The sequence below is a fragment of the Mus caroli genome, unplaced genomic scaffold (assembly GCF_978045245.1).
Source record: "Mus caroli unplaced genomic scaffold, Mus_caroli_1 scaffold_18, whole genome shotgun sequence".
NCBI classification, from domain to species: Eukaryota; Metazoa; Chordata; class Mammalia; order Rodentia; family Muridae; genus Mus; species Mus caroli.
Genome location: NW_028227273.1, coordinates 31,683,727 through 31,710,525, shown reverse-complemented (window position 1 = coordinate 31,710,525; position 26,799 = coordinate 31,683,727). Strand labels below are relative to the sequence as shown.

At 39.7% G+C, this 26,799-nt stretch overlaps 1 protein-coding gene across 1 annotated transcript in view; it reads right to left on the bottom strand.

The window, feature by feature from the left end:
* Positions 1-26,799, bottom strand: part of Fbxl17 (F-box and leucine rich repeat protein 17) — a 442,723-nt gene that overhangs the window by 144,808 nt on the left and 271,116 nt on the right. The window contains exon 7 of the mRNA XM_021149392.2: positions 16,274-16,350. Within this exon, the coding sequence (XP_021005051.1) occupies positions 16,274-16,350 (77 nt within the window). The remainder of the gene's footprint in view (positions 1-16,273; positions 16,351-26,799) is intronic.

Genomic DNA, 26,799 nt, shown 5'->3' with positions numbered 1-26,799 from the left:
GCTAAGACAGAACAGCAGGATCACAGGAATGGAGAACACAGTTAGGTGCCTGGTGGGTTATCAATAGTTTACTGAAGGGATATTCTGTGAACAGATTGAGCCTGGCTTGGTCATGGTTGCCACTCGAGGTAGGAAGGAGAATGAGGCACTGAGAATACCCAAGTGTGAGCTGAGTAGCGCATGAATTCAGAGCCGAGGAGGCTGGGTCGCTGAGATGAGAGTGTAGAAGCACACTGAGAGCAAGCACTCTCCTCTGCATTTGGATGAACACACCCACTGAAGAGGAAATAGGTACACAGAAGCCAGGATAGGGAAAGGAGGCTTGGAAAATGGTGGTCATGTGGGTCCAGTTTCATAATTGGTATTACATACTTAATTCTTTTTACAGGAAGCAAGAATGAATGAGGAAAAACCACCAGGCAAGGCAAGCCAAGGTGCAAGCATGCGGCAGGCACATCATGTGTTAAATTGAAACAGCCCCCAAGTTCAACTTCCTTCACTGTTCAAGGAGAAAATCCGCTACTATGTACTTGAGGATAAAGGATTTGCAACTCTATGGTGCTTGAGAAATACGCTTTGCTGTAATTTAACTCACTGTGTGTGGGCTTCAAGATGCACAGTGGCATTCCAAACCAACTTTTAAAGAAAATTGCATGGAATTTTCAAGACATCAGGAGCATTCTTAAAAGTTATGCAGAGAAAACGGATTTCTGATAGTTATGAATTACATTTAGTGCAGCCAGATTGTAGGGAACGCTCTTTTTGCCTCAGTATGGTTAGAATTACTGTTGACAAAGTTTTAATTTAAATTTTTAAGGATTTAAACTGAAGAATATAGGTCAGTGAATTTTCATTCACATTATAAGTATCACTACTGGCAGAAAGCAAGCTTTGTTAGTAAAGGACCAATTCTGGCCCCAGAATGCATCTTTGTAGTAGCTGGGGCTGAGTATGTCTTAGCAAGAATGATTTGGTTCTCAGTCAGTCAGTCAGTAGCCTGAACATGCACAGTTAGAAACATACCTGGCATAGAAGAAAGGCTCGTTCAGAAAATATTAAATGCATTCGTGAGATAGAGCAGAGTCCACTGAAATCATTTATTACAGTCAAAGGTTGGAAGAGATTCCATCTTTCCTAGCAGGTTGTAGATTTATATAGATTTATAACAGGAGATTATAACAGCTATGCTATGCAGCTCCTAAGTAGAATTCTACAATTGCCAACTGGTTTCCTGTAGCTGAAAAAATTACAATGAATATTTGTAGAGTCTGTCACACGTATAACACAGTTATAGTCTTTCTATAAACCGAGAAACCTCAAGAACTTACAGTAGTTTTCTAATTTAAAGACTATGTCATAAAACAACTAATTTAATAGTATATAGTATTAAAATGAATACTACTTTCATAAATGGAAATTTTACATTGGATTTTTTTATAAACTAAGAAAGAACAGATTTCAAATCAATAGTCTATTTAGCAAAAGAGATGAGATTTTGTGGAAAAGGCCTGGTTCTGTAAAGGACACACCCTTCAATACATCTACATCATGTGGGGAGGTTCTTTCTTCACTTGTATGCTGTCTGGTGCTTACTGTTCTGAGGTCCCTCAGGAGTTCTGCTGTCAGTTTGTCCTTATGCACACTAAGGAATATGATGAACACAGGAATATGAAACATACATGCCTATCTATAGTACATTTCCTGACACTGCTTTGGTGCCACACTATTATCCAAGTAAATGAACATGACAGAGGACCCTGCATTTCTACTATCATTCATTACAATGGTACAGGTTGCAACTATGTAAGTGGCTAATAGCCATTCACAGTGATAAGAGCCAGGCACTCAGAGCTCCAACATGAGGGAAAGCAACAGTTATAGGTGATTTCAGCAAGCTTGGTAAACTCACCTCTTTTCTTGACATTTAGAAAAATATTTTAATCAGAATATGAGAGGGAAAAGATATTTGAATCTATACTACTTTATCATATTTTAGAAAGTGAGTCATTTGCAAGCCTTGATTGCAAGGTGTGCTGGAAAGGCAAAGTTAAGAACGAATACTTTGAGGATTTTGCCCAATTTCTTATGTAAACCAGAGCAGACGGCATGATTCTCAAAAAAAGCCAAGTACATTTGCCTCACATAAAATAAGACTGATTACATTTCACGCTTTTCACTTATTTTATAGAGCTAAAATTTTTTAGTTTCTTTTTCTTGTTCAAGATGGGCAGCTTGAGTCTTCTCCCTCACTGTGCATAGCATATACGCATGCTGTTATACCATGCTTATATAGCATCTATATCACCCTATTTTATTTTCATTTAAGAGGTACATAACACTATAGAATCAAACTAACTTCTAATTTAGAATATATGTCCCTCTCGCAGGTTCAGGGTGTCTGAAGATGATTCTTGACCATGACCTGTGGGGTGTGTGATGCTCATCAGAGCAGTATCATGGGGACTCTGCCTTCCAAGACAGACTACAGGGGAACTTCCAAACAAACAGAGGGCAACGAAGGGGCTGGATCCTATTAGGAGATTGTTGTAAATTTTAAAATCTAATAGCAGAACAGAAGAATCTTTATGGAACAAAAAATATCTTCAAAGCAAAACTGTTTTCTTGGAGAAGCTCCTAATGCCATCTGTGAGCTCAGAGGAGACAGTAGAAAGAAAATCAAGTTGTATGGGGGAGGGGAGATCTTAACCTAACAACAGTGATGGTTAGAAATACACCAGTATCAACCATCAAAAGTACACACTAATTAGTTTTCTACACACATTTTCTCTGCATCAAAGAATTGTTTACCACATGTAAACACCATGACCTCTAAAAATTGTATTAGATCTATGGATGGATATTACCAGGATAGACGTGTACTCCAAACACACACACACACACACACACACACACACCTACCTTACAAAAAAGAAAAGCATCAGAAATTCCTAAAGATAGAGTGGTTTTTGCTTTGTTTATCCCCCTTTTTCAGTTTTTAAAAGTTTCCTTTTCTCTGCTGACTACCAGTCACATTCGGCGACAGCCAAGTCACTCTCAGTTTGAAATGCATGGCACATGGCACAGGAGGCTGGATCAGCCATGCCAACTCAACTCAATTGTTACAAAAGTTGAAAAGTTCAAACTATTTATTAAATGTCATGCGATAAACTGTAGATGAAAAACACATATGACAGATAAATTCCAGGTGACTGAGTCTTAGAGAATGTTCTGGAAAAAGGGTTAAAATGAACAGTTGAATACCGGAGCTAAAAGTAAGTTTGATTTACTTAATTAGTAAATTAAATTAATAAGCCAGTCTTTTTGCATCACCAAGAGGATCAGTTTTTTGTTTTTTGCTTTTTGTTTTGGAAGATAGGAGGTAGATGAGACTATTCACTCTTGATCTGTAGATAACAGAATCAACACACTTGATGGGCTTGGAAAGGTTGATACCATGGACCCCAAGACACTTACTTCCCAGGTAGTCGCACTGTAATGGACTTGTTCCTACTCCTTCCTGGGCAGCTCACTGGCTGGCAGGTCCAGCCTGTCATCTGTACTTTGGGGAAGGTAGAAATTCACAAGAGGTTCACAGATTGTTGTTTGTCTGAATATTAAATTCATTTAGTCATAGCTATTGCAACACAAGGAAGTTTGAAGGCTATGGAGGAAAAGTGTGTAAAACTATATAAATTGAGTATAAAGTTACTTGTTATATCCAAAAAGTCTCAGCAAACTCTGGAAGCAATGACCAGAAAGTAGACAGAGCAGCAGAAATACAAAACTACCTTTTATTCTTCAGTCCCTTCCCTTTCTCCACAAGCAGGGACAGCAGCTGTGGCTGGGAGAGAGGATGTAAAAAAATCACTAGTGCACTGGGCATTTCCAAATGATGATGCTTTAAAACTGGCTTTTTGGATTACAGAGGTTGGGCGTCTCTTGGGGAACATACTAGGTTTTAGGTAGGAATTTCTAGGCAGAAAATCAGTAAAAGGTTCTGGATACAATTAGATGAAAAATTCATTACATAAACAATATATTGTAGAAGAAATGGCTTATCCATGCATCTATCTTGAAGTGAATTAGACAAGTCAGGTAAGTTCATGGAACAGAGGAACCAACTTGAAATAGCTTCCAATCTTTTACCATAGATAGGACTGTTTGCATATGTATAAGATAAAAATGGCTAAGCTTAAAATGATATTGAGTAATATATTTTGGTCCCATTTGAAAGACGAAATAAACAACTCAGGATTTTGGAAATTACTAAAGAAAAATGATTATGATCTCTGACCTTTGCTACACAAAGACAAGCTAGAGTACGTGAGAGAGCAAGAGGCCTAATGGTCTACAAGGAAGGTACACAGGGGATACAACGTCCCCTTCCCCCCAATTCTTATTTCGGAAAATGAGTAGCCCTAAAGATAAAGCCAAAAGAGGAGGCAGAGCAGAAAGTCCCCCCAAGGAGGGACTGGGATTTGATCTTTTAAAGACAGTTCATAAATGGAAACCAAGGCAAGCACTGAGACTTAAGGCCCTGTGTAGTCCACAGCTGAGAAACCAGAGGGAAGAGCAACTACCCATGATGTTTTATATGACAGTTATGAATTTTTAAATATATGTACATACTACAAATCTATGAAGTATCTTGTACTAGCTGACATTGGTTTAAAATAACCATTAAAATGAAGAAACAATACCTGCCAGAGAGACCAAGAAATTTAAAAGTCACCTGCTGGGAGAGATGGCAATGGCAGTTGTTTGCAATGGACTAAAATCTATCTGGGCTCCATTTGCTTGTATACTGAAAAGACACAATGGTTCTCTGTCTTTCACAAATACACTGTAATACTTCTAAAAAGGAAATTACAGAAGATTTAATTAATTCATTAGGATTTTACTACATCAAAAGCTCCAGAAAATTTAATTTATAAAGAATTATTCAAAAATTTGAAATTAAGAAAATAGTTGGGCTGGGTCCATTGCTCAGTTGTAGAATGCTTGGCTAATATGCATGAGGGTCTGGATTTGATTCCTGCCATCAAACATCCTGGACATGGTGGCACACAACTCTAGTCCCAGCACCATGGAGGTGGAACCAGGAGGTTCAGAAGTTCAAGAACATCTTCAACTACAGAGTGAGTGTGGGGGAAGCCTACGGTAGAGAGTCTGCCCAAAGGACAAAAAAGTAGTACATTCATGAAGACTGAGCATAAATTGAGCATTTAAAAGTATTAAATACATGATCTTTCCAAAACTTGAATTGTGAAGGGGTGTTGGATTTTGTCAAATGCATTCTCACCATCTAATGAGATGATCATGTGGTTTTAGATCTCAGAAGATGGGAAGATCTCCCATGCTTGTGGATTGGCAGGATTAATATAGTCAAAATGTCCATCTGGCCAAAAGCAATATACAGATTCAATGCAATCCCCATCAAAATTCCAACTCAATTCTTCATAGAGTTAGAAAGAGCAATTTGCAAATACTTTTGGAGTAACAAAAAACCCAGGATAGCAAAAACTATTCTCAACAGTAAAAGAACTTCTGGGGGAAACAACATTCCTGACATCAAGCTGTACTACAGAGCAATTGTGATTAAAAAACAAACAAACAAACAAACAAACAAACAAACGAACAAAAAACAAAAAAAAATTGATAGTATTGGTACAGAGACTGGCAGGTAGAACAATGGAACAGAATTGAAGACCCAGAAATGAACCCACAGACCTATGGTCACTTGATTTTTGACAAAAGAACTAAAACCATCCAGGGGAAAAAAAGACAGCATTTTCAAAAAATGGTGCTGGCACAACTAGAGGTCAGCATGTAGAAGAATGAGAATTGATCATTCTTATCTCCTTGTACAAAGCTCAAGTCCAAGTGAATCAAGGACCTCCATGTAAAACCAGATACACTGAAACTAATAGAAGAGAAAATGGGGAAGAGCCTTGAATACATGGGCACAGGGGAAATTTCCTGAACAGAACACCAATGGCTTATGCTCTAAGATCAAGAATCGACAAATGAGATCTCATAAAATTGCAAAGCTTCTGTAAGGAAAAGGACACTGTCAATAAAACAAAATGGCAACCAACAGATTGGGAAAAGATCTTTACCAACCCTACCTCTGATAGAGGGCTAATATCCAATATATACAAAGAATGAAAGACGTTAGACTCCAGAAAACCAAAATAACACTATTAAAAACGGGATACAGAGCTAAACAAAGAATTCTCAACTGAGGCTTACCGAATGGCTGAAAAGCACCTAAAAAAATGTTCAACATCCTTAGTCATCAGGGACATGCAAATCAGAAAAACCCTGAGATTTCACCTAACCCCAGTCAGAATGGCTAAGATCAAAAAAACTCAGGTGACAGCAGATGCTGGCGAGGATGTGGAGAAAGAGGAACACTCCTCCATTGCTGGTGGGATTGCAAGCTGGTACAACCACTCTAGAAATCAGTCTGGTGGTTCCTCAGAAAAGTGGACATATTACTACCTGATGACTCGGCAATACCACTCCTGGGCATATTTCCAGAAGATGCACCAACATTGTAATAAGGACACATGCTCCACTATGTTCATAGCAGCCTTATTTATAATAGCCAGAAGCTGGAAAAAACCCAGATGTCCCTCAACAGAGGAATGGATACAGAAAATGTGGTACATTTACACAATGGAGTACTACTCAGCAATTAAAAAAATAAATTCCTGAAAGTCTTAGGCAAATGGATCGAATTAGAAAATATCATCCTGAGTGAGGTAACCTAGTCACAAAAGCACACACATGGTATGCACTGATAAGTGGAACTTAGCCCAAAAGCTTGGAATACCCAAGATACAGTTCACAGACCACATGAAGCTCAAGAAGAAGGAAGAGCAAAGTGTGGATGCTTCAGTCCTTCTTAGAACAGTGAACAAAGTACTTACAGGAGCAAATACAGAGACAAAGAGTGGAGCAGAGACTGAAGGAAAGGTCATGCAGAGACTGCATCATCTGAGGATCTATCCCATATGTAGACATCAAACCCTGACACTATGGCAGATGCCAAGAAGTGCATGCTGACAGGAGCCTGTTATGGCTGTCTCCTGAGAGGCTCTGCCAGAGCCTGACAAATACAGAGGAGGATGCTCACAGCCAACAATTGGAGTGAGCATGGGGTACCCAATGGAGAAGTTAGAGAAAGGACTGAAGGAGCTGAAGGGGTTTGCAATCCATAGGAAGAGCAACAATATCAACCACCCAGACACACCAGAGCTCCCAGGGAGTAAACCATCAACCAAAGAGAACACAGGGAGGGACCCATGGCTCCAGCTGCATAGGTAGCAGAGGATGGCCTTGTCAGACATCAATGGGATGAGAGGCCCTTAGTCCTGGGAAGGCTGGACGCCCCAGTGTAGGGGAATGCCAGGATGGGGAGGTGGGAGTGGGTGGGTGGGGGTGCACCCTCGTAGAAGCAGGGGGAGGGAGGATGGGATAGGGAGTTTTCAGAGGGGAAACCAGGTAGGGGGATAACATTTGACATGTAAATAAATAAAGTATCCAATAAAAAAAAGAGAGAGAGAAAAAGAAGTACTATATACTCCACGCATGTCACGACCTAACAGTGAGTATGTAAGAAGTTATCTTGACACTGAATCCATACAGAACACAATACATAAACTGTGCGAAGTTGCACCATAGCAGATATCAGTTTCCACATAGGCTACAGTAGTAACAGCAAGTCTTAAAATGGAATGTTTAAGGAATTAATGTCTAAAGAAAATACCAATAAACTGCAATTAGTCTACCATTATTATGATGAAGGTATACATTTGTTCTTGGTTGAGCTATATATTTGATTAGTAGCTATTGCCCAACATAACATTTAACTCTATATAATGTATGTTAAGTTGTTGCCATGGGGATAATAAATTAGACAGGATAAGTTACAACAAAAAAATTGGAACTTATTTTGAATTTTCAAATAGAATATTTTCATGAGGTTTCTTAAACATTTGCCTGTGTGTGCACAGACAGCTTCATTTTGCATGGTTTCTCTTCTTTCTTTAGATTAACCAATGCATATAAACTCATCCATTCAGACACCTGCCTATGCTCCAAATCTTCCCCAGGGCTCCACCCACTCAGAGGCCCACTTCTGCTGCCTCTCCCCCAAATCCTTCCCCAGCTGGAGCAGTCCATGACAGTTGTCTTCTCATAAGCCCCTATCTCTTGCAGGCTAAGTTTTTAAACTGATACCATCATATTACTTAAAATGATGGAAACCTTATTCATATATGACTAGTACTTTGTATGAATTTCTATATTTGGAGTTTTTTTCCATAACATACCATCAGCAGCATATACATTTCAGAGTAAAGCTCTGTTCTATGAAACAGCAGAATAAGGCCTCGGATTAGAAAAGGAGTAAAAATCATATAGGGCAAGTATCTTCCCTGGCTTCCCTCCTCCTTCCTCTGCCTTAGACATCAGCTTTGCTTGCATAGATCTTTGCATTGAGAACTCATTACCACTGAGGAAGGCATTTTCAAGAAGCTCTGAACATCCAGATTCCTTTGTCTTTCACTACATACCACAAGGCAAGAAGCTATGTAACAATCATGGTGTGCAGTGTATGTATTTCAATGCTACTTATAAGCTGCACATCATTGACTGTGCACCCATGAGGAAGAGTCAGGATTCTATCTGTGCTAAGACTTCCACCACCACTACCACCACCAGTGGAAATACTTAGTGTGCGGAGCAGAAAGCAGTGAAATCTAAAAGTGGACATGTCTCAAAAATTGACCCCTTGATTTGTTGTAAATTTTCTATATCTATAAAAGGAGACTTTTCCATTAAGTGTAATGTTAAAAACAGCTAATTAAAGTTAAACACAGTATTTCCATATACAAAAGTAATATTAAAAAGTTGGACAGTTCTTATTCTAGATAGTAGTTATGTTAAATGTAGAATTATAATATTCATTTATAAAAAGTTAATTTAGAACAGTATGTATGTATGTATGTATGTACATATGTGCTTGAAGGTGTAAGACCGTTCATATGCCATAATCACCTGAATACGTTCCTTTAGATTGAAAATATGGATTAGGATATTTCTTTTTTTTTTTTGGTTTTTCGAGACAGGGTTTCTCTGTGCAGCCCTGGCTGTCCTGGAACTCACTTTGTAGACCAGGCTGGCCTCGAACTCAGAAATCCGCCTGCCTCTGCCTCCTGAGTGCTAGGATTAAAGGCGTGCGCCACCACGCCCGGCTAGGATATTTCTTAACTTAAGAACGCTACTGAGGGAGAATTGTATTCAGATGGTTATGGAAATAATTTTTTTATACAGATAATTTAATTTTAAAATTGTTAATAGCTAAAGGAGTAAAGTAGAAATAGAGAGGCTGAAAAATACTGAGTCAACATACAAATATTTTACTAGATATGAGAAAAATCTATCAAAATATATAACATTAAAGTTAATAGTAGCTGGGCAGTGGTGGCACACACCTTTAATCCCAGCACTTGGGAGGCAGAAGCAGGCAGATTTCTGAGTTTGAGGCCAGCCTGGTCTACAGAGTGAGTTCCAGGATAGCCAGGGGTACACTGAGAAACCCTGTCTAGAAAACAAAACAAACCAAACAAACAAACAAAACAGCAAATGCATGCAATATACAGAGATGAATTTCGCCAAAAGGTATAAAGCACTGTTGACAGAAATTAAATAATAAATACTATATATGAATATATATAATAGGATGCTTAATATTGTTGAGATGGTGGCTCTCCCTTCGCATAGCAACAGTAGTATTGTTTGAAGAAGTATTTTTAAAAGTCCTTCTTGCTAGACTGAACACTGTAGTTTAATCATAACAAACAGCATAAACACTGTCATTGTTCAATCTTTTATTTCAAGGGGATCTAACTATGGTTGTGTAGTGATTTAGTAACCAGGGAAGAAAGTCAATGATTTCTTTGCTCCAACTAAACAAAAGCATTGAGATAAAGTTATAATTAAGTATTTCAGGACAGCAAAATAGCTCAGTAGGTAATGTCTTTGTAAGAGTTTGGTCCTACTCTGGGCATATACCCAGAAGATGCTCCAACATGAAATAAGGACACATGCTCCCCTATGTTCATAGCAGCCTTATTTACAATAGCCAGAAGCTAAAAAGAACCCAGATGTCCCTCAACAGAGGAATGGATACAGAAAATGTGGTACATTTACACAATGGAGTACTACGCAGCTATTAAAAACAATGAACTTATGAAATTCTTAGACAAATGGAATCTGGATGAATATGGAGGATATCATCCTAAGTGAGGTAACCCAATCACAAAAGAAGTCACATAATATGCACTCACTGATTAGTGGATACTAGCCCAGAAGCTCAGAATCCTTCTTAGAAGGGGTAACAAAATATCCATGGAAGGAGTTACAGAGACAAAGTGTGGAGCAGAGACTGAAGGAATGACCATCCAGAGACTGCCCCACCTGGGGATCCATCCCATACACAACCACCAAACCCAGACACTGTTGTGGATGCCAACAAGTGCTTGCTGACAGGAGCCTGATCTAGCTGTCTCCTGAGGGGCTCTGCCAGTGCCTGGCAACTACAGAAGTGGATGCTCACAGTCATCCATTGGACAGAGCACAGGTCTCCAATGAAGGAACTAGAGAAAGTACCCAAGGAGCGGAAGGGGTTTGCAAGCCCATAGGAGGAACATCAATATGAACTAACCAGTACCCCCAGAGCTCCTTGGAACTAAACCACCAATAAACAAACAAACAAACAAACAAAGAAACAACAACAACAAAAAACCCCACATGGTGGGACTTGTTTCTCTAGTTGCATATGTAGCAGAGGATGGCCTAGTCAGTCATCAATGGAAAGAGAGGCCCTAGGTCCTATGAAGGATGTATGGCCCAGTGTAGGGGAATGCCAGGACCAGGAATGGGAGTGGGAGGGTTGGAGAGCAGGGGGAGGGGATAGGGAATTTTCGGAGGAGAAACTAGGAAAAGGGATAACATTTGAAATGTAAATAAGGAAAATATCTAATTAAAAAAAAAAAAGAAAAAGAAAGTTTGGTCCTAGGGATCCACATGGTAGAAGGAGAGAACTGACTCCCAGGACATGCTCCCTCAACACTGGAGTTGATGTGCACATGCGCGTGCACATGCATGCATGCACACGCACACACACACACAATCACACACATACACGTGTACATACACATATATACACGCACACACATGCACAATCTCTCACACACACAAACACACACATACACACACACACACACATGCACAATCTCTCACACACACACAAACACACACACACACACACACACGACCAAGCACACACGGAGGATGGATGGGTGGGAAGTGGTATAAATTCTGACTCATTCATGTGCTCTGATTTTCTTGTTTCACTTTCTTTCAAATAACTAAGTGTAGAAAATGCCAAATTTCAGGTGAAAATCAGGCCCATTATTTAGAAGGAAAGGAGATCATGATATCTTCTAAGTGAAGCAGAATGAAGAATTAAGTAAAGAAGTAGGAATAGAGGGAAATATCTAAATGGACATATAAAAAATGAGAATATGTAAAGCAGAGGGTTCAGTAAAGTAGTACTATCTTGCAAGCAACAATGAGTGCTATTTATATTTAAATAACAGAATGAAAAATGAGAATAATAACAGCAAGTAATAGAGCATTCTTTTTGACTTGCAAATATACATTCTAAAGCTCTTCTTTGTCACTTTACAGCTATTAGAGTTACTTCTGCTGACAAAAAGAGGTGCCTCTTACCAGGCAATCTTGGAGCAGTTTAAAATACAATTTAAACTGAAACAAAAAGAAAATGCTAGAAAGTTATTTTAAATGGAACATCACTGGAGGTAATACACACCTAGTAATATGAAAAATAAGATGGTATAACAAGAGTAAACTGACTTTGGTTTAAGACTTAAGGAGAGAGGAGCATTTCTACAGTGGCTCTTACAGACCCTGTTTTGGATTTCCTTTGTCTCTCCAGCAGCGCTTCTTGGATCCTAATCTGAGTTGACTAACAGCAAAGAGATCTGGGATCCCGAGCAGGGTGGGGAAGGTACGCCCATAAATCTTTCAATAGCAGTAGAAGGTCAATATGGCAAGGGTGAAGCATGGGTTATACCCAAGCAAAGATCAATCTTCCCAGACCACCCCTACCATTCTTCTTGCCTGCGAGAAAGAGCTGTGCTGCCATCCCAGCACCAGGTGACATAAGGCAGCCTGGCCTCTCTGTCCTTGCGTGACATCTTCAGGAATAGGTGTCATCCCAGCACCAGGCGACATAAGGCAGCCTGGCCTCTCTGTCCTTGCGTGACAGCTTCAGGAATAGGAGAAGCTGCACTCTCCTACACAGAAAACAGAGCCTGGCACACTGTGAACTCTGACTTTCTATTCTGACAGAAAGAACATGTATCAGGCCTCTAACTGTTAGGTCAACTGGAAGGACAGCACCTGTGAGTACAATGGGCGGGCACAGTGGTTGGCTCTGATGTGGAAAACCCTTAGTCCTGAGTAATCCAAAAGCATGATTTACTGTCAAGTTAAAAACGCCCCATATCAAAGAAGTAATGGGCCCAAGAGCAGTACTGAGCAGGGGAGGAAGCACCCAGGAGAGCAGTTCTGGGTTTCCGAGAGCCACAGAGTAGCTGGTGGAGCGGCTGGGAGGAAGCCTATGGGTCTGGGAATGTGGTCCAGCGGTAGTCAAGATCCTGAGCTTGGCGCCAGCACTGACAAGAAAACTCGTCAAAAGCACAGCAATGCTGTGGGTGTAAGCAACCTGTGGACTCTAAACTACAATGGGTCAGAGTTTACTGTCCTCCTCAAAGATCACTTGACAGTTTGAGAATGGAGACAAAGAGATATTTCCAGAATATACTTCTAAGGATCCTCAGCAGTGTGAAGTTCAAAAAGAGAAAATGTGCTAACGACTCTCGTGTAACCTGGAGTACTGAAGTCTACAGGGGAGAATTCAGTATGGAGACAAGAGCTTTCCTCATCCTTCCTACGTACTGAATCTTAGGGAGGCCTGTGCTGCTGAGATAGTGACTGCTTCTGACCTCTGTGAACCTGGGTGATACAGACCGATTCCCACTTCTGTTCTCTTCTTAATTCCAAGAGACACTTTTCTGAATGAGAGTTTTTAGTAGGCTTTAAAAGAGATCAAAAAGATACTAACTGAGAAACTATCCTAGAAACATAGAAAGACAGACAAGTAGCCCAAAGTGAGTTTCTAGGAATAAATACAGAGAAAATAAAGGAAATAAGGCCAAGTAAGGATGTGACTTGGATAAGCCAGCCTTCCCTTGGCCCCTTCTTTCTCTCCCTGCTAATCACTTAGTTCTGGAAGCATTCGAGGTAGCTATAGACCAACATAAGTTCAAACTGTATCAGATATTTCCTACAAATAGGAAGGCAGGGGCAGTGTGTACATGTGTGGCTGGGATAATTTCTCAGAAATGTTAATGAGTATACAATATACCAGTGGGTGCTACATGGAACTTTCTATTTTCACTACCATCTGTGGAACGTATCATGTGGCATATAAGATGGCAAAACTCAGGTTAAGTGACACACTTTAGGCTTATGATGAATAGAAGAGACAGAAGTCTAACTGTAACCTACTTGCTGAATTTCAGTTACCCCACCCCCACCCCGATACCACATTTGTTCACTGATCGATGAGTGGCCGTAGTGGATTTCTCCTCAGGGAGCGATTTCCCAAGGCTGTGTTTTCCACTTTGATATTTCTGACTTACTGATTTGTTTATAAATTGTTATCCTTTACTATAAAGATCTGTTTAATTTGAGGAGATAGAAATATATTAGTATAATGGCTTCCTACCTGACAACTGTATCATGTATCAGTTTAAATGAATATTACTTTATAACAGCTTGGCTAGATATTGCTAAGCGTTATAGCCATATTCAACACCTGTAAGGATCTTGACAAAAATCATCCAGGATATGCCTGCCAGGTGAGCTGCTTCTCCTGGGTCAGAGCATCCCTCCTGCAACACTGCCAAAAGCGTCTGCGTACCCACCCAAAGCAGGCCCATACCCAGTCACATAGGAAGAGGAAGCAAGGAGGACACTGTTGAACATGGGTAAAGCAGAAATATGTAGTCACCAAAAGAATGACATCCCGTAAGGATCAGGTGTACATAACAATGCCCGATTTTAAAGTGGCTTCACCAGTCACGTGGATTCCATCAGTAGTTCCAATGTGCTTGCACAGAATCATCAGTTACACACTATCAGGAAATCTCGCTCCATCCCACTTACTAGAAATTATGCTTTAACTGGTCTTGAACACCTCTCACACAGACACGGGCTTTAAATACTGTAAAGGTATTCCAATAGACATGTATGCAGAGGGACTGAGAACCTACACAATTCAGAGACACAAGTAACCAAGCTATGCTGGCAAGGACTTAGCATACTGTCACCACACTAAGAGACAAATACTACAAACACTCACTACCACAAAAGGGCAATGCCACAAAACAATAGGGAGTGAGACAACCAGAAGAAAGACTCCCAGGACCTAGGACAGGGAGGTTGTGGGGAGATGTCCAGTGAGCCCTGACTCCATCCACCCTCCAGCAGGAGAGCAGTGCTGTCAAGCAGCACACTCTACTCCTCACTGGACTGGGCATAGTTGCACAGAAGAATTAATTCTCTACTTTACAAATAGATGAGTCTCTAACATGCATGTGAGGGCACTTCCTTATTTAAGGTCTGAGAACAGATGAAAAATTTAATCTTAGATTTGTCTCTAATCCAACACCTCTTCTCTTTGCTTAACCTGAATTTTCTGGAGCACTCTCCGCACTTGCTGAATTAACAGTTACAAGCTGGACAGGCGTTTTATTATTAAACAAAATAAGCCTCCAAAACACAGTGTAATTTTAGAGACATTTCCACCGTAGAGCCACAGAAGAGTCTGAAAGGGAGAAGCGATTTAACCCACAGCTCTCCGGGCTCTTAGTAAGGTTTTAACTGGCAGAGCTTAGAGGAAGGGGAGTGTGCAACCTGACTGGAGGAGAGAAGAGGCGGGGAACAAGGAAACTCCTGAGCACACACTTTCTCCACATTCATGCGCTGGGCAGCAGACTCCCCAGGCCTTGAAACCAGGAGCATCGGGAAGCTTTTCAAAATCAGGTATGTTAAGTATCAGCTTAACATGCCAAGCAAGGCAAGGGACTGTAGAAAAGGAAATCAACACATCTTTACAGGGTTTAACTAGAAAAAGACAACAAAATGGAAACAGCATTTTCTAAAAGTCTGCATAAACTGTATTTGAAATATGAATATTTCTTACTTTTTTTGAGGGAGTAGCTATAAATTAAGCACAGATGCATGCTAGGCAATCAATACGCCCCGACACTGTCCTATTATGCTTTATTTGTTTGTCTAAATGGCAAACTTGGGATCTGACAACGCACCCATCTCCTTCCCAGGGCAAACCCGACCCGACATACTAGGATTGGTGTCACAGCAGATATAAAAGCTAAAAATGGAAGACTTGGTAGAGTACTAATTTCTCTCAAGAGAAAAAAATTTAAATTTAAATTAAATAAACAATTTAAGCAGTCAGAAGAAAAGGAAACAGTTCTCCCTCAATCAGTGACAAATATCTGGCCTCAACTATACATAGGTCAAACACATCCTGATTGGGAAAAGATGTGAAGCAGAACAAGACAATTTCAGGAGGGCGAGTGCACACTATGCATGGCAATGTGGTTCTTTCTGTTTACAGAGGCTCTGCAGTACTCGGGTAGTGTAGAGAGCTGAGACAATGCACACAGATACTTCACATCCCTCTTAAAGTGTCCCCTAGGATGTGGCATCAGGGCCTGCCATCTGAACACCAGGGACACACCTTACTAATGTGAGGCAGCAAACTCAACACACTGATTTTATTAGTCCTGCTCATGAGGTCAGACATTTAATTGACCTGACAATTATTTGCATTTCCTTGCTCTCCAATCTGCACTCTCCTGTGTGTATCAGTGCACATGTCAGACTGTGCACTGAGCTCACATACACATTCATTCTACTGTGATTTCTAGACTATTATTTTTCTTTTTACTTTTGTTTCATCAGAATTGCATAAGTGAACAATCTGTTTAAAGTAATTCTTGACTTCTCTTTAAATAACTTTGGTTGATTTTTAAGACCTCTGTTCGTCTAAGGGTAAGAGGTTAGGGCAAGGGTCATTACATACCATAATCAGTGATCTTACAGGACACCAGGTACAGCTCTTTCAGGTTCTGTCCTTCCTTTGCAATGACCTCCACACACCTGAAACACACAAAGGGTGGTACTACATCAATGCATCCCAGGCAAATCAGCAAGTGTTGGACCACGCATCCTCAGGAAGAGTCAGGGTCTCATGTGCTCTGCTTTCCACACACCTCACTGGAGGTATCAGGAAGACTTACAGCTCTGCTTTCAAGATGAGTGCATTAACTCCTATATGGCTTCATTCCATGTCCTAAAACCCAGGAGCTGGGCGGAGGAAATTCCTTTACAACAGCTGAGCATTTGAATGGTAAGCCCAACATGGTATAGTAAATGCATCATCGATATGAAGTGATATAAAATAATAACCAACCCAAAATTGTGGTATACAGGTGGATAGTTATTTCAAAGGAATAATTATTCAGAGTTCAACTTTTATTTTTATTTTTATTTTTATTTTATTTATTTATTTATTTATTTATTTATTTTGGTTTTTTGAGACAGGGTTTCTCTGTGTAGCCCTGGCTGTCCTGGCACTCACTTTGTAGACCAGGCTGACCTCGAACTCAGAAATCCGCCTGCCTCTGCCTCCCGAGTGCTGGGATTAAAGGCGTGCGCCACCACGCCCGGCCGAGTTCAACTTTTAATTCTGAACATTAAATGCGCAATGAAGAAATTTAACTCAACATACAATCCAAGGCTGTAAAACCATATAACTGATAAAAGACATAAAATTTGGACATAAGAATGATAAGACTTTCACTTTAAAAATGTTTCATTTTTCAGGGTGATAAATATGGATATATTTGCATTTTCTGTGAGCAGACATCCACTTAGACCAGCACCATTTGTTGAAGATGCTTTTTTTTTTCAATTATGTAGTTTTGACTTTTTGGTTAAAAATCAAGCATTGATCAGTATCTGGGTTTATTTCTGGATCTTCAATTCTATTCCACTGAACAACCTGTCATGGTATTTATGCTAATACCATGCAGTTTTTATTACTATAGCTCTGTACTACAGCTTGAAATCAGGGGCAGTGATACCTCCAAGAGTTTTTATTGTACAGGATTTCTTTAGCTATCCTGTGGTTTTTGTTTTTTCCATATGAAGCCCATAGGGGCTCAAAGAGACTGAACCACCAACCAAAGAGTACCATGGAATGGACGTAGGCTCCCTACACATATGTACCAGATATGGAGCTTTGTCTTCATGTGGGACCGCAACAGCTAGAGCAGGGGCTGTAATTGACTCTGGAACCTGCCTTTGGACCCCTTCCTCCTAGATGACCTGCCTTGTCTAAGACTCAGCAGGAGTCTAGTGTGTACCTGATGAAGACCATAAAACCTAGTCCTACGGCAACTTGATATGTTAAGGCTGGCGATATCCATGGGGGTCTCCCCTTCTCTGAGGAGAAAGGAAGGTGGATGGGGGAGGGGAGAGTAGAGGAGGAAGGGGAGAGAAAATAAACTAATAAAATTATAAAAGGAAAAATGATTTGTTTTTAATAATTTAAATGAAGTGCTATATAGACTAATTATATAGCTACATATTTTAAAATCACCTTTGATTTTCACTTACATTAAAACATTTTTCAATATTGCCTTAGCAGAACTCTTGGTAGAGAATTCAGTGAATTTTAAAAATGATGATCAGCCACACTACCTATTCCAAAGCTCAGTCTGCTCTAACATCAGCAAGCTGTACTGACAGATACGCAGGCATGGGTGCCCTTCAATGCAGCCCCTGGTTAATCTGTATAGATAGCAGTTAAGCAAAAGGGTAAAAAGCAAAAAGAGTCATTAACCTTTTCTAGGAAGTAAGGTTCAAGCAATTTGATACCTGTGTGTACAATCCATCAAAACTCACTTGGCATCCATCTCTGTCTTTCAGATATTTCATTTGCTGCCTGGCTTATTTGTAGGTAGCTTCATAAAATGTCAGGGAATTTTATATAATTTTATCCCGTACAATTCATTATTGAAGGTTAAATTAGTAAGAAAGGCATATTTTTCTTTTAAAGTACTTTTATAGAATTCTGTCCTAAAAGAATGATAAACATTTCAGGCTTCTTAGGGCAGCCAGGGAAACACGCTTCTTTGGCTATTTTATATAAAAAGATTTATGATTAAAACAGGTTTTTTTTTTTTTTTGTAACTACAATAGAAATCTTGAAAGAGTAACATAATACAAGTGTGACTGACATGGATTATTGTGAAGGGAAACATAACACCTAGCTTCGTATCATTTGGCTTTAATGCAATGTTTTAATAAGTTCACAAGAAAGAAAAGCTAAAAGAAGATATCAAACAGCTCAAACAAAGCCCAAATATTTTGTATGACTTAAATGAATTTTCTCGTGCTAAGAATAAAAAAATAAAAGCTATACATTGTTACATAATCCTAATGATTTAAAATTTCCTGAACACGTCCTGCAAGAGTGAAGACCCATTATTTTACCCTCCTTACTGGATTAAAAAAAAAAAAAAGCTAATCCAATATGTTGTGGCGACAACAGGAAGAAAAAACAATGCAATAATTGTATTTTATTTCCATGCTTCATACAGATAGCTCAAAATGCCTGGCCTCATATTTGGCTGTGGAAGATGCTAAACAAATGCAGCTTCCATTGGATGTGTTCCTCTCCAATCTACTACTAGATGTGGCATAAGCCCACACAAGCATTCCAGACTCACAGAGGGCGGGGGGAGCAGGTAACAAGAGAGAACGGCACTGTCTCACAGCGGAAAACCAGCATACGCATCAAATAAGACATGCCCCAAATCACTGAACATTAAGGTTTTTCCCCAAAAGAAAGAGAGACAGACAGGATGTATAAATTATTATGTGTAGATATTGCAAAATTAGGAAGTTTGCTCAAGAGCTGGTAAGCAGCTACAAGGTCATGAATGACTATAGCCTTTCAAACTAGATAATGAAAGGAAAAGGAAGCAAGGGTTCCCTAAGTGAGGAATCACCTGTTCTTAGGGTTCAGTCATGTGAGTTTCTAGACACATGTCTGTATTTATATAAATACACATACTTAATATACTTATATGATATAAATATATTATCATATGATATAAACATATTTATAAACATAAAACCAACTGGCATATAATAGACATTATAGAAATTTATACGATAGGTACTTATGAAAAACTTAACAATGGTGTCAAATACTTTTAAAAGGTAATGATGTTTTTAAAGGATCATCTTGTTAATCCTGAGCAGTGTGACAGAAGTGACATTTAGACGATCTACTTCTCCATTCCTGTCCCTATCCATATATATCACACAAGAAAATGCTTTGTTCAACACGGTAAGAGAATTATATCAGTACACAAAGGCAGGGCAACAGTACGCACCTACAATCATAATCAAGAGTTTAAAACATCCCCAATTCTTCTACGCCCTGCCCCCATCATGCCAAAGGACGAACCCCCAAATATCATTTAAACGCCTTCTACACAGATCCAGGGATACTCATGGCAGTATGGGAATTTAAAAGGGGCAGTTATGAATTCTTAGGGGAAGTATGATAAAGGGTAAACGAATGGCATGGAAAATACCAAAAGGTATCATAGCCATTAGGCCTAGGTGGTCCTTCTGAGCTCTAGACCTCAGAGGGAGGCAAATCCTTAACAAGGGAAAGGAAAGACCCACGCCCACCCTCGCCTGGAAAGAACCAAGGGACAGACCTTGACCTTGGCTGGAGGGCCTACATGATTTGCTTCAAAATGCAGCTCCCTGCAGACACTTTCCTCCAGATCAAGCCTCTCCTGTCCATGCAGATACTCTTTAGTATATTCTGAAGTGTCTGCCCTCAGATGGTTTTCTTGCTTTTACGAATTGGCAGGGGTGTGAAGAAAAAAGAACTGAAGTCTTACGATTGTAAATTACTAAGAAACAGCTGTTCTGTTGAGAATGAGATGTGTGTGTGTGTTCTCTCTCTTTTAGAATTGAGAAAAGTGCCAGAAAACCTGTTCTAAGACAGTCAAAGCGTCCAAAATTATTTTCGATAATTTTATACTCACTTGCTTTGGAGAATGTTCTAAAATACACCTGAAGCATTTTCTAAAATTTAAAAATCAAAAGGTTATTTTGTGAGCTATATAAGGTGTTTTCTTTCTTTCTTTCTTTCTTTTTTTTAAGAAAAGAAAGCATTTCTCAGTTTCAAAGGAAGAAAAAAAATTTCTCTTCTTAGAAATAGATTCCTAATCATCTGATTTATAAGAAGGTTAAAGGTTAATGAATTAAGCTGTGCAAGCCTCAAAATTATCAAAGGCATTCAAAAGAGCCTGACTTATGGAAAACAATGACCCATTCTACATGCACCGAGTTGTTATGTTTCTTGTCTCCTTCTCACAAGCCAGAGCATGGCATTAGTGACAATGAAAGGAACTAATGAGGAAATATGACTGCACTGTTTGTAGGAGGAGTGTCCTGGGAGACCTTGTTACTGTGTGTGATGTGCTTCAAACCAGAAAGAAGCTAATTGGAGCTGCCAGACACTGGTGTGCAAATCTTACTTTAAAGGACAGGCTCAATCACCTTTGAGGTGTGAAAAGAAATATCCCCATTAGATGCATTAGTACAGGGAGTGGTGGAGTTCTAAGGACGCTTTGGGATGGTTTCTCCCAAGCCACAATCCTATTTGAATAGCAGACATATATTCAAAGAGAGAAAAACTGCAACAAGACAAAACAACACCACAGATTAAAAAGGAGAAAAGATATAGAGAGAGTGCCGTCAAGAAGTTGGTAAATACGTACAAAAACTTGGTGTGTTGAAGGCTGAATAAACATGTCGCTGAAACCTCACAGTGCCAAACATGCCAGGTAAGTCATCTATGCAAAGGCTGTAGAAACAGAATTGGATTTTGGCCATTTCTAAAACTAAGCAAGCTAGTAAGTTAACTTACATTGTGTGGACTATAGACAGACAAACTGCAGTGTATGTGAGTGGACACACAACCCCAAGGAAGGTATTAAAGGGTCTACACATGGTAGCAAGGTCTACACATGGTAGCAAGGTGGAAGTGAGACCCCTGTGTGCTTCAGAGGGTGCCATGCTAGTTCATGGGTGGGCCATTTAAGCTCATACTGTCATACTGGAGGATCCCAGAACACAAGGCAGCACCCGAGGGAAAGCATAATGACAGGGGATTGACTCTCTTTCTAAGTATGAAATGGAGTTCTGATCTCAGTGGACACGACTTACATGCCTTCGGAAAACGTGAAACATTGCGTGGCTTAAAGGAAGGAAAATTTACCCAAAGAGACACCATCTATGTCCATTGAACAATCTATGACTAGCATATTTTCCCTTATTTGAATAAGATATAGAGTTATAGTTATAGGTCATTTTTAAGTAACAGGATAGCTTAGCTTATAGAAACAGAGTAATATAGTTATTTTTGTCTTCAGATTAAGCAACTGAACTAGATGGACAAATATGAAATTATTTCAGGAATTTAACATATGTCACCAAGTTCATATACTGAGAATGTTCTGGCTCTGTATTCTCCATATCCTTTCTTTTTGTTGTTGTTCTTGTTGTTTGTTTTTTGTTTTTTCAAGACAGGGTTTCTCTGTGTAGTCCTGGCTGTCCTGGAATTCACTCGGTAGACCAGGCTGGCCTCGAACTCAGAAATCCGCTTGCCTCTGCCTCCCAAGTGCTGGGATTAAAGGCATGCACCACCACTGCCTGGCTCTCCATATCCTTTCTTATGAATGTTCTTCTGTGTAACACCAGTAAATGCAGAGTACCAAGTGGAAACTCACTGCTAACTCTTATGAACACTTGTGGAAATATTCTCATAGAAAATATATAAGCTGATTTTTTTTAAAGATTGATTTGCAATTAAAATGCTAACTCATTTTCTCAAAGAACATTCTTAATATACCACAGGGGTAGAAACTAGGAGTGACATGCAAAATGTCACCGGCTCCACCAGTTAGCAACAATTATCTTGGGACACCAATTAACTTCTCACTTACCAAATGCCATTCTCTAGAAAGCCAGTGACTGATTTGTGAATCTGAGATTTGGGTAGACATTTCCCACTTAACTGGGGGCCTACTCAAGCCTGTTCTGTCCCTCAGGAAGGCATTGAAAGGTTACAAAATGACCACTATAGGAACTTGTTCCTGTGGTTTTTATACACGGGAAGCATGCCAGAAGGTAAGGCTAGGCTTCAGCTCCTGCAGCTTGCAGCCCTTCTGCAGGGTTAGAAACTTCTGAGGATGAGAATGCAGGGGTCATGTTAACTGCTGCTTCTTGCTAGGCATGGCCACTTGCCCTGAAGGACTCTAAGCATCAGGTAGATTTCTTCTTGAGTCACAGAGCTCAGCAAGGAAAGAACAATAATACCACATCCAAATGGATTTTCCTAGTACATTTATAAATGTCGTCATGAACAACTTACATGGAGGAATAGTTGTCTCTAGCTATAATTTAATTTAAATGTTTAGTAGAGTATTTCATTTTTTCCTCAGGCAGAAAGAGGCCTACATATAAATAGCACATTTCTTTGAACTATCAAAAAAGAAAATGGCTGAAGTTTCTCTGAGGGGTAGAAACGGAGACTTGACTTAACTGGCTTATAATAAATTTGACTCTGCCATTAATGTTTTAGAAATTATTTTGGAAATCTCATTTTTAATTTAGCTATTGCATAGTACTTCTTACTAACAAACTGAGCTAACTTTTGGGAAGCATTCCACAGAGTGAGCAAGAAGACTGGAAATAGGCTAACATCTATCTATTGAAAACCAACACTTTATCACATGTAAAGTGGGACCAAGGCATGATAATGTATAATGTTGAACATAAGGCTTGCAATTGTGAAGGATCAAACACTGTTCACTTCTGTTCTTGATATTAGCATTCATAACTGTGAACAGAGAGCCAGTACTATCTTCACAATTACTAAGACCTAAATAAAGATAGTCATTGCATTCAGGGTGAATGGAAACACTAGGAAGAAAGGTTAAGAAAGAAATTAAAGGAGAGACTTCCTCTATTAAAGACCTTCCAACCGCTCAATTTTTCCCCTGGGAGCGAAAGAAAGTAGTGTGGAAACGGTGATTGTTGAAAACCTTCTTTTGTTTATTTTCTATTTTTTGGTTCAAGGAGCTCTATCAGTTCATCCTCAGTGTCTCAAGGGGAGTCCAGACACCGTACAACTCGGATAAAGCTACCACTGGTGCTTCTCTTTGGTATCCTGGCAGTTCAATACACCGAGCAGTAAAAAGGTCTTATTTGCTTACAAGGTACACAAGTTTACTATGTGTGGCAAAAGTTCAGGCCCTTAAAAAACAAACAAACAAACCAAAACCAAAAACAAAAACCCAAGATGATCAAACACAAAAGCACTACTGTCCACTGGAAGGAGCTGTAGTCTGTCAGAGTGAACAGCTTTCCAGCAAACCATCAGTCAGGGACAGTCCTGGTCAGCTCACCCACCCCTACCACTGACGGCGAGTAACGTCAATTATAGTAATGCCAGCAATATTTCCAAGCTATTTGTCAGAGTTCTGAATTGTCTGAAAGTCTGAAATCTATGTAGAAGCAGAGGTCAAAACACCTAACTGAGAACTGTCTTCCTCTCCTTCTTGACCTTTATCCAAACTGTCACATATATTGAGAGTCTCATTTGCATTTCACATAAAAATGGATATTTTATTTTTACTCATCTTTAATTTAAAATGGCTGAGTACGTTATTTTAGTGGACGATTAAAGCATTCAGGAGATGAGATTCCAGGCCTCATTTACAAGAGAGTTAAACATGTCCTCACCCCAAGATATCCACAACTACGCTATGCAGTGACAAAATACCCCTTCACAGAACTCTCTGCAAGTCAGCCTACCTCCACAGGAGTTTTGTGAAACAGCCAAAGACTGATGTTCAACACGGATCACTCTTGACCTGTGTAATCAAGGAGGTAACTCAGACAACACTTGGCCCAAGGTTTCCTTCTCTTTTGGGAAGGCAGAGAACCTCAGAATGCTACAGAACATGGGACATAAAGACAAAAGGGACTGTTGAAGATGACTTCCCACTTTAGCTAACCATAGTTCTAAGCATCCCAAAAGAGTACTCAAAATTTTGTTTGAGCAAACAGTTGTAGTGATAAGAAAAAAGTTGTTTAGTAGTTTTCTAGGGAAATTAAGAGAGCGGCAGTTTGATATCCATGAAGGTTGCAATTAGATAGCTCAAATCCAACACAACGGGAAGAGGGCGAAGCTTCCACGCCACGTGCCCTCATCCTCAAGTCTGCAACTCCTCCTTAGCTTCTAAGCCCAAGTAACCCTCTGGCCATCCAAGAAACTAGTAAAAGGGGTTTTGGAGTGATTTATAAATGGAGATTATATGCAAGCAATTAATCCTGAAATTAGGAGAATGTAAGAGTCAAATTATCTTCTTAGTTCCTAAAACAGAAGCAGTAAAAAAATTGGTCTAGATCAGAGACTGGGAACAAAATGATGGGTGCACGCTTTCCGAAAGAGGAAGGAGAAAGATCACCCAGGCAGAGACACCACCCCAATTTCACCCAACTGACGTTCTGTGAGGTTGGACTCTTAGTGTTCTGAGGCGCAAAGATCATCACTGATGAACACACTGCTTCTAAAGCTCTGGACGGCCACAGCTCTGCTGCCTGGCCCTGCACCATTACATTCTACTTTTGGATCAGAGGTCAGTAATTTTTGTTCTAGTATTTATAGGAAATTGGCCAAATTTTTGTATTTATACAACCAAAAAAGATCTTACTTAAAAGAAATAACAATTATACTTATAGTAAATGTTCATATACATCTATAAGTGAAAATATTGACCTCAATCAAAAATTACTACTGTCAGAAATACAGTTCAAGATTTAAATATAAAGGGAAGATGGCTGATTTAGTTTGACATGTATTTATCTGGAGTTTGGGGAAACAAAGCCCTCTCCATCCTCTCAGCGTTCAGTCAGTGTGGGTGGGTAGGGTTTAGACATGACAGGGGAAACCTCTGGAATTGACACTTCTCTGTCAAGGTGGTACAATAATCCCTAGATCCCCAAACAAAATATGTCCAAAGATAGTCCTGCAAACTTTTAATGTATTCAACAACTCAGAGAGTTTCAACTAGAGGAGTAAGTAATGTATATGGTAGTTATAGTTACGTCTATCTATAATTCTTGACAAACATATGTGTTCATTGCCAACACTTTCACTAAATTAAGAAAAAAATATGGAAATGCACTAGACAAAAGAATTAAATAACTGAAATACCATAATCACTAAAATTCAGGTGGCATTGCCTGGACCAGTCATCAAAGGATTCCCCATAAAGGGAAAAAGCATCTCTGATCTTAGGGAAAGTTGCAGAAAGCTAATGAAACTAGCCCTCAAGAGCGACAGAAACGTGTGTGCTGGGGGAAGCATTACCCAGGTTCTCCTAGCAGCAACTTGCAGAGGCAAGGCAGTGAATAAACATGGAGACTGGAGAAGGCTCATTTCACTATTTGTTACAGGACAGTGGTGCTTTCTGCAGGAAACAGCAAGCCTGAGCAGCAGGAGGAGCCAGTAATGCTCACGGGGCAGCACTCCCTTGTTTATGGGATGGATGGATGAACATGAGAAGGGCAACTTTCTCTATGCCACACTATAGGTCATTACAGTGGCATCAACAGCCAGGAGGAGACGTGGAATGAAAGTATTCAGGCTTTGCTTTTCCTCTCTTAGTTTCCTTCCTTCCTTCCTTCCTTCCTTCCTTCCTTCCTTCCTTCCTTCCTTCCAGTTACTCTGTATAACTGCCTTGGCTATCCTGAAACTTGCTTTGTAGACCAGACTAGCCTTGAACTCACAGAGCTCTGCCTGTCTCTGTCTCCCAAGCGCTGGGATTTTCAGTGTACACCACCATGCCCAACGAGTATTCAGGTTTCTGCTCTACACAGGAAAACACAAGTGCCTAACAAGATACATGAACACATTCAGGCATTCAGAGTACATTGGAGGGATCAGGGGAAACAGTTTACTTTCAAAAGTGATCAGTGGAATGAAGAAGTGCCAGGAAAGCCAGACATTAAAAAGGATGTCTGGCAAATATGCTATGAGTCGGGTTTATGCTTCTACGAGTCCTGAAGGAATTATATGATTTATACCTCAGTGATAATGAGAAATTAGAATTCTTTTTTTTTGAGGTGTTAACTTTGTGCTGATATCAGATATACAATACATTTAGGACACTTGACAACCTTAGAGACTTTGGGGAAAGTAATGGTAATTTAAAGCCATGGCATAGTCCAGAAAGGGGAAACTATGAGAAGTTATTGTTTTAAGCAAAACTGTGCAACATTCAGGCAAGCATTAACTGGCATACTGGTTTGATTTAAACCACAGACAGACTATGCAAATGAAAGGAACAATACAGCCCCAGACTAAATAGTTACTGATGGCTCTAAATTTATCATCTGTTTATCCATCTCCAGTCATATTCTAAAAAAGCATACAAGTCTAAA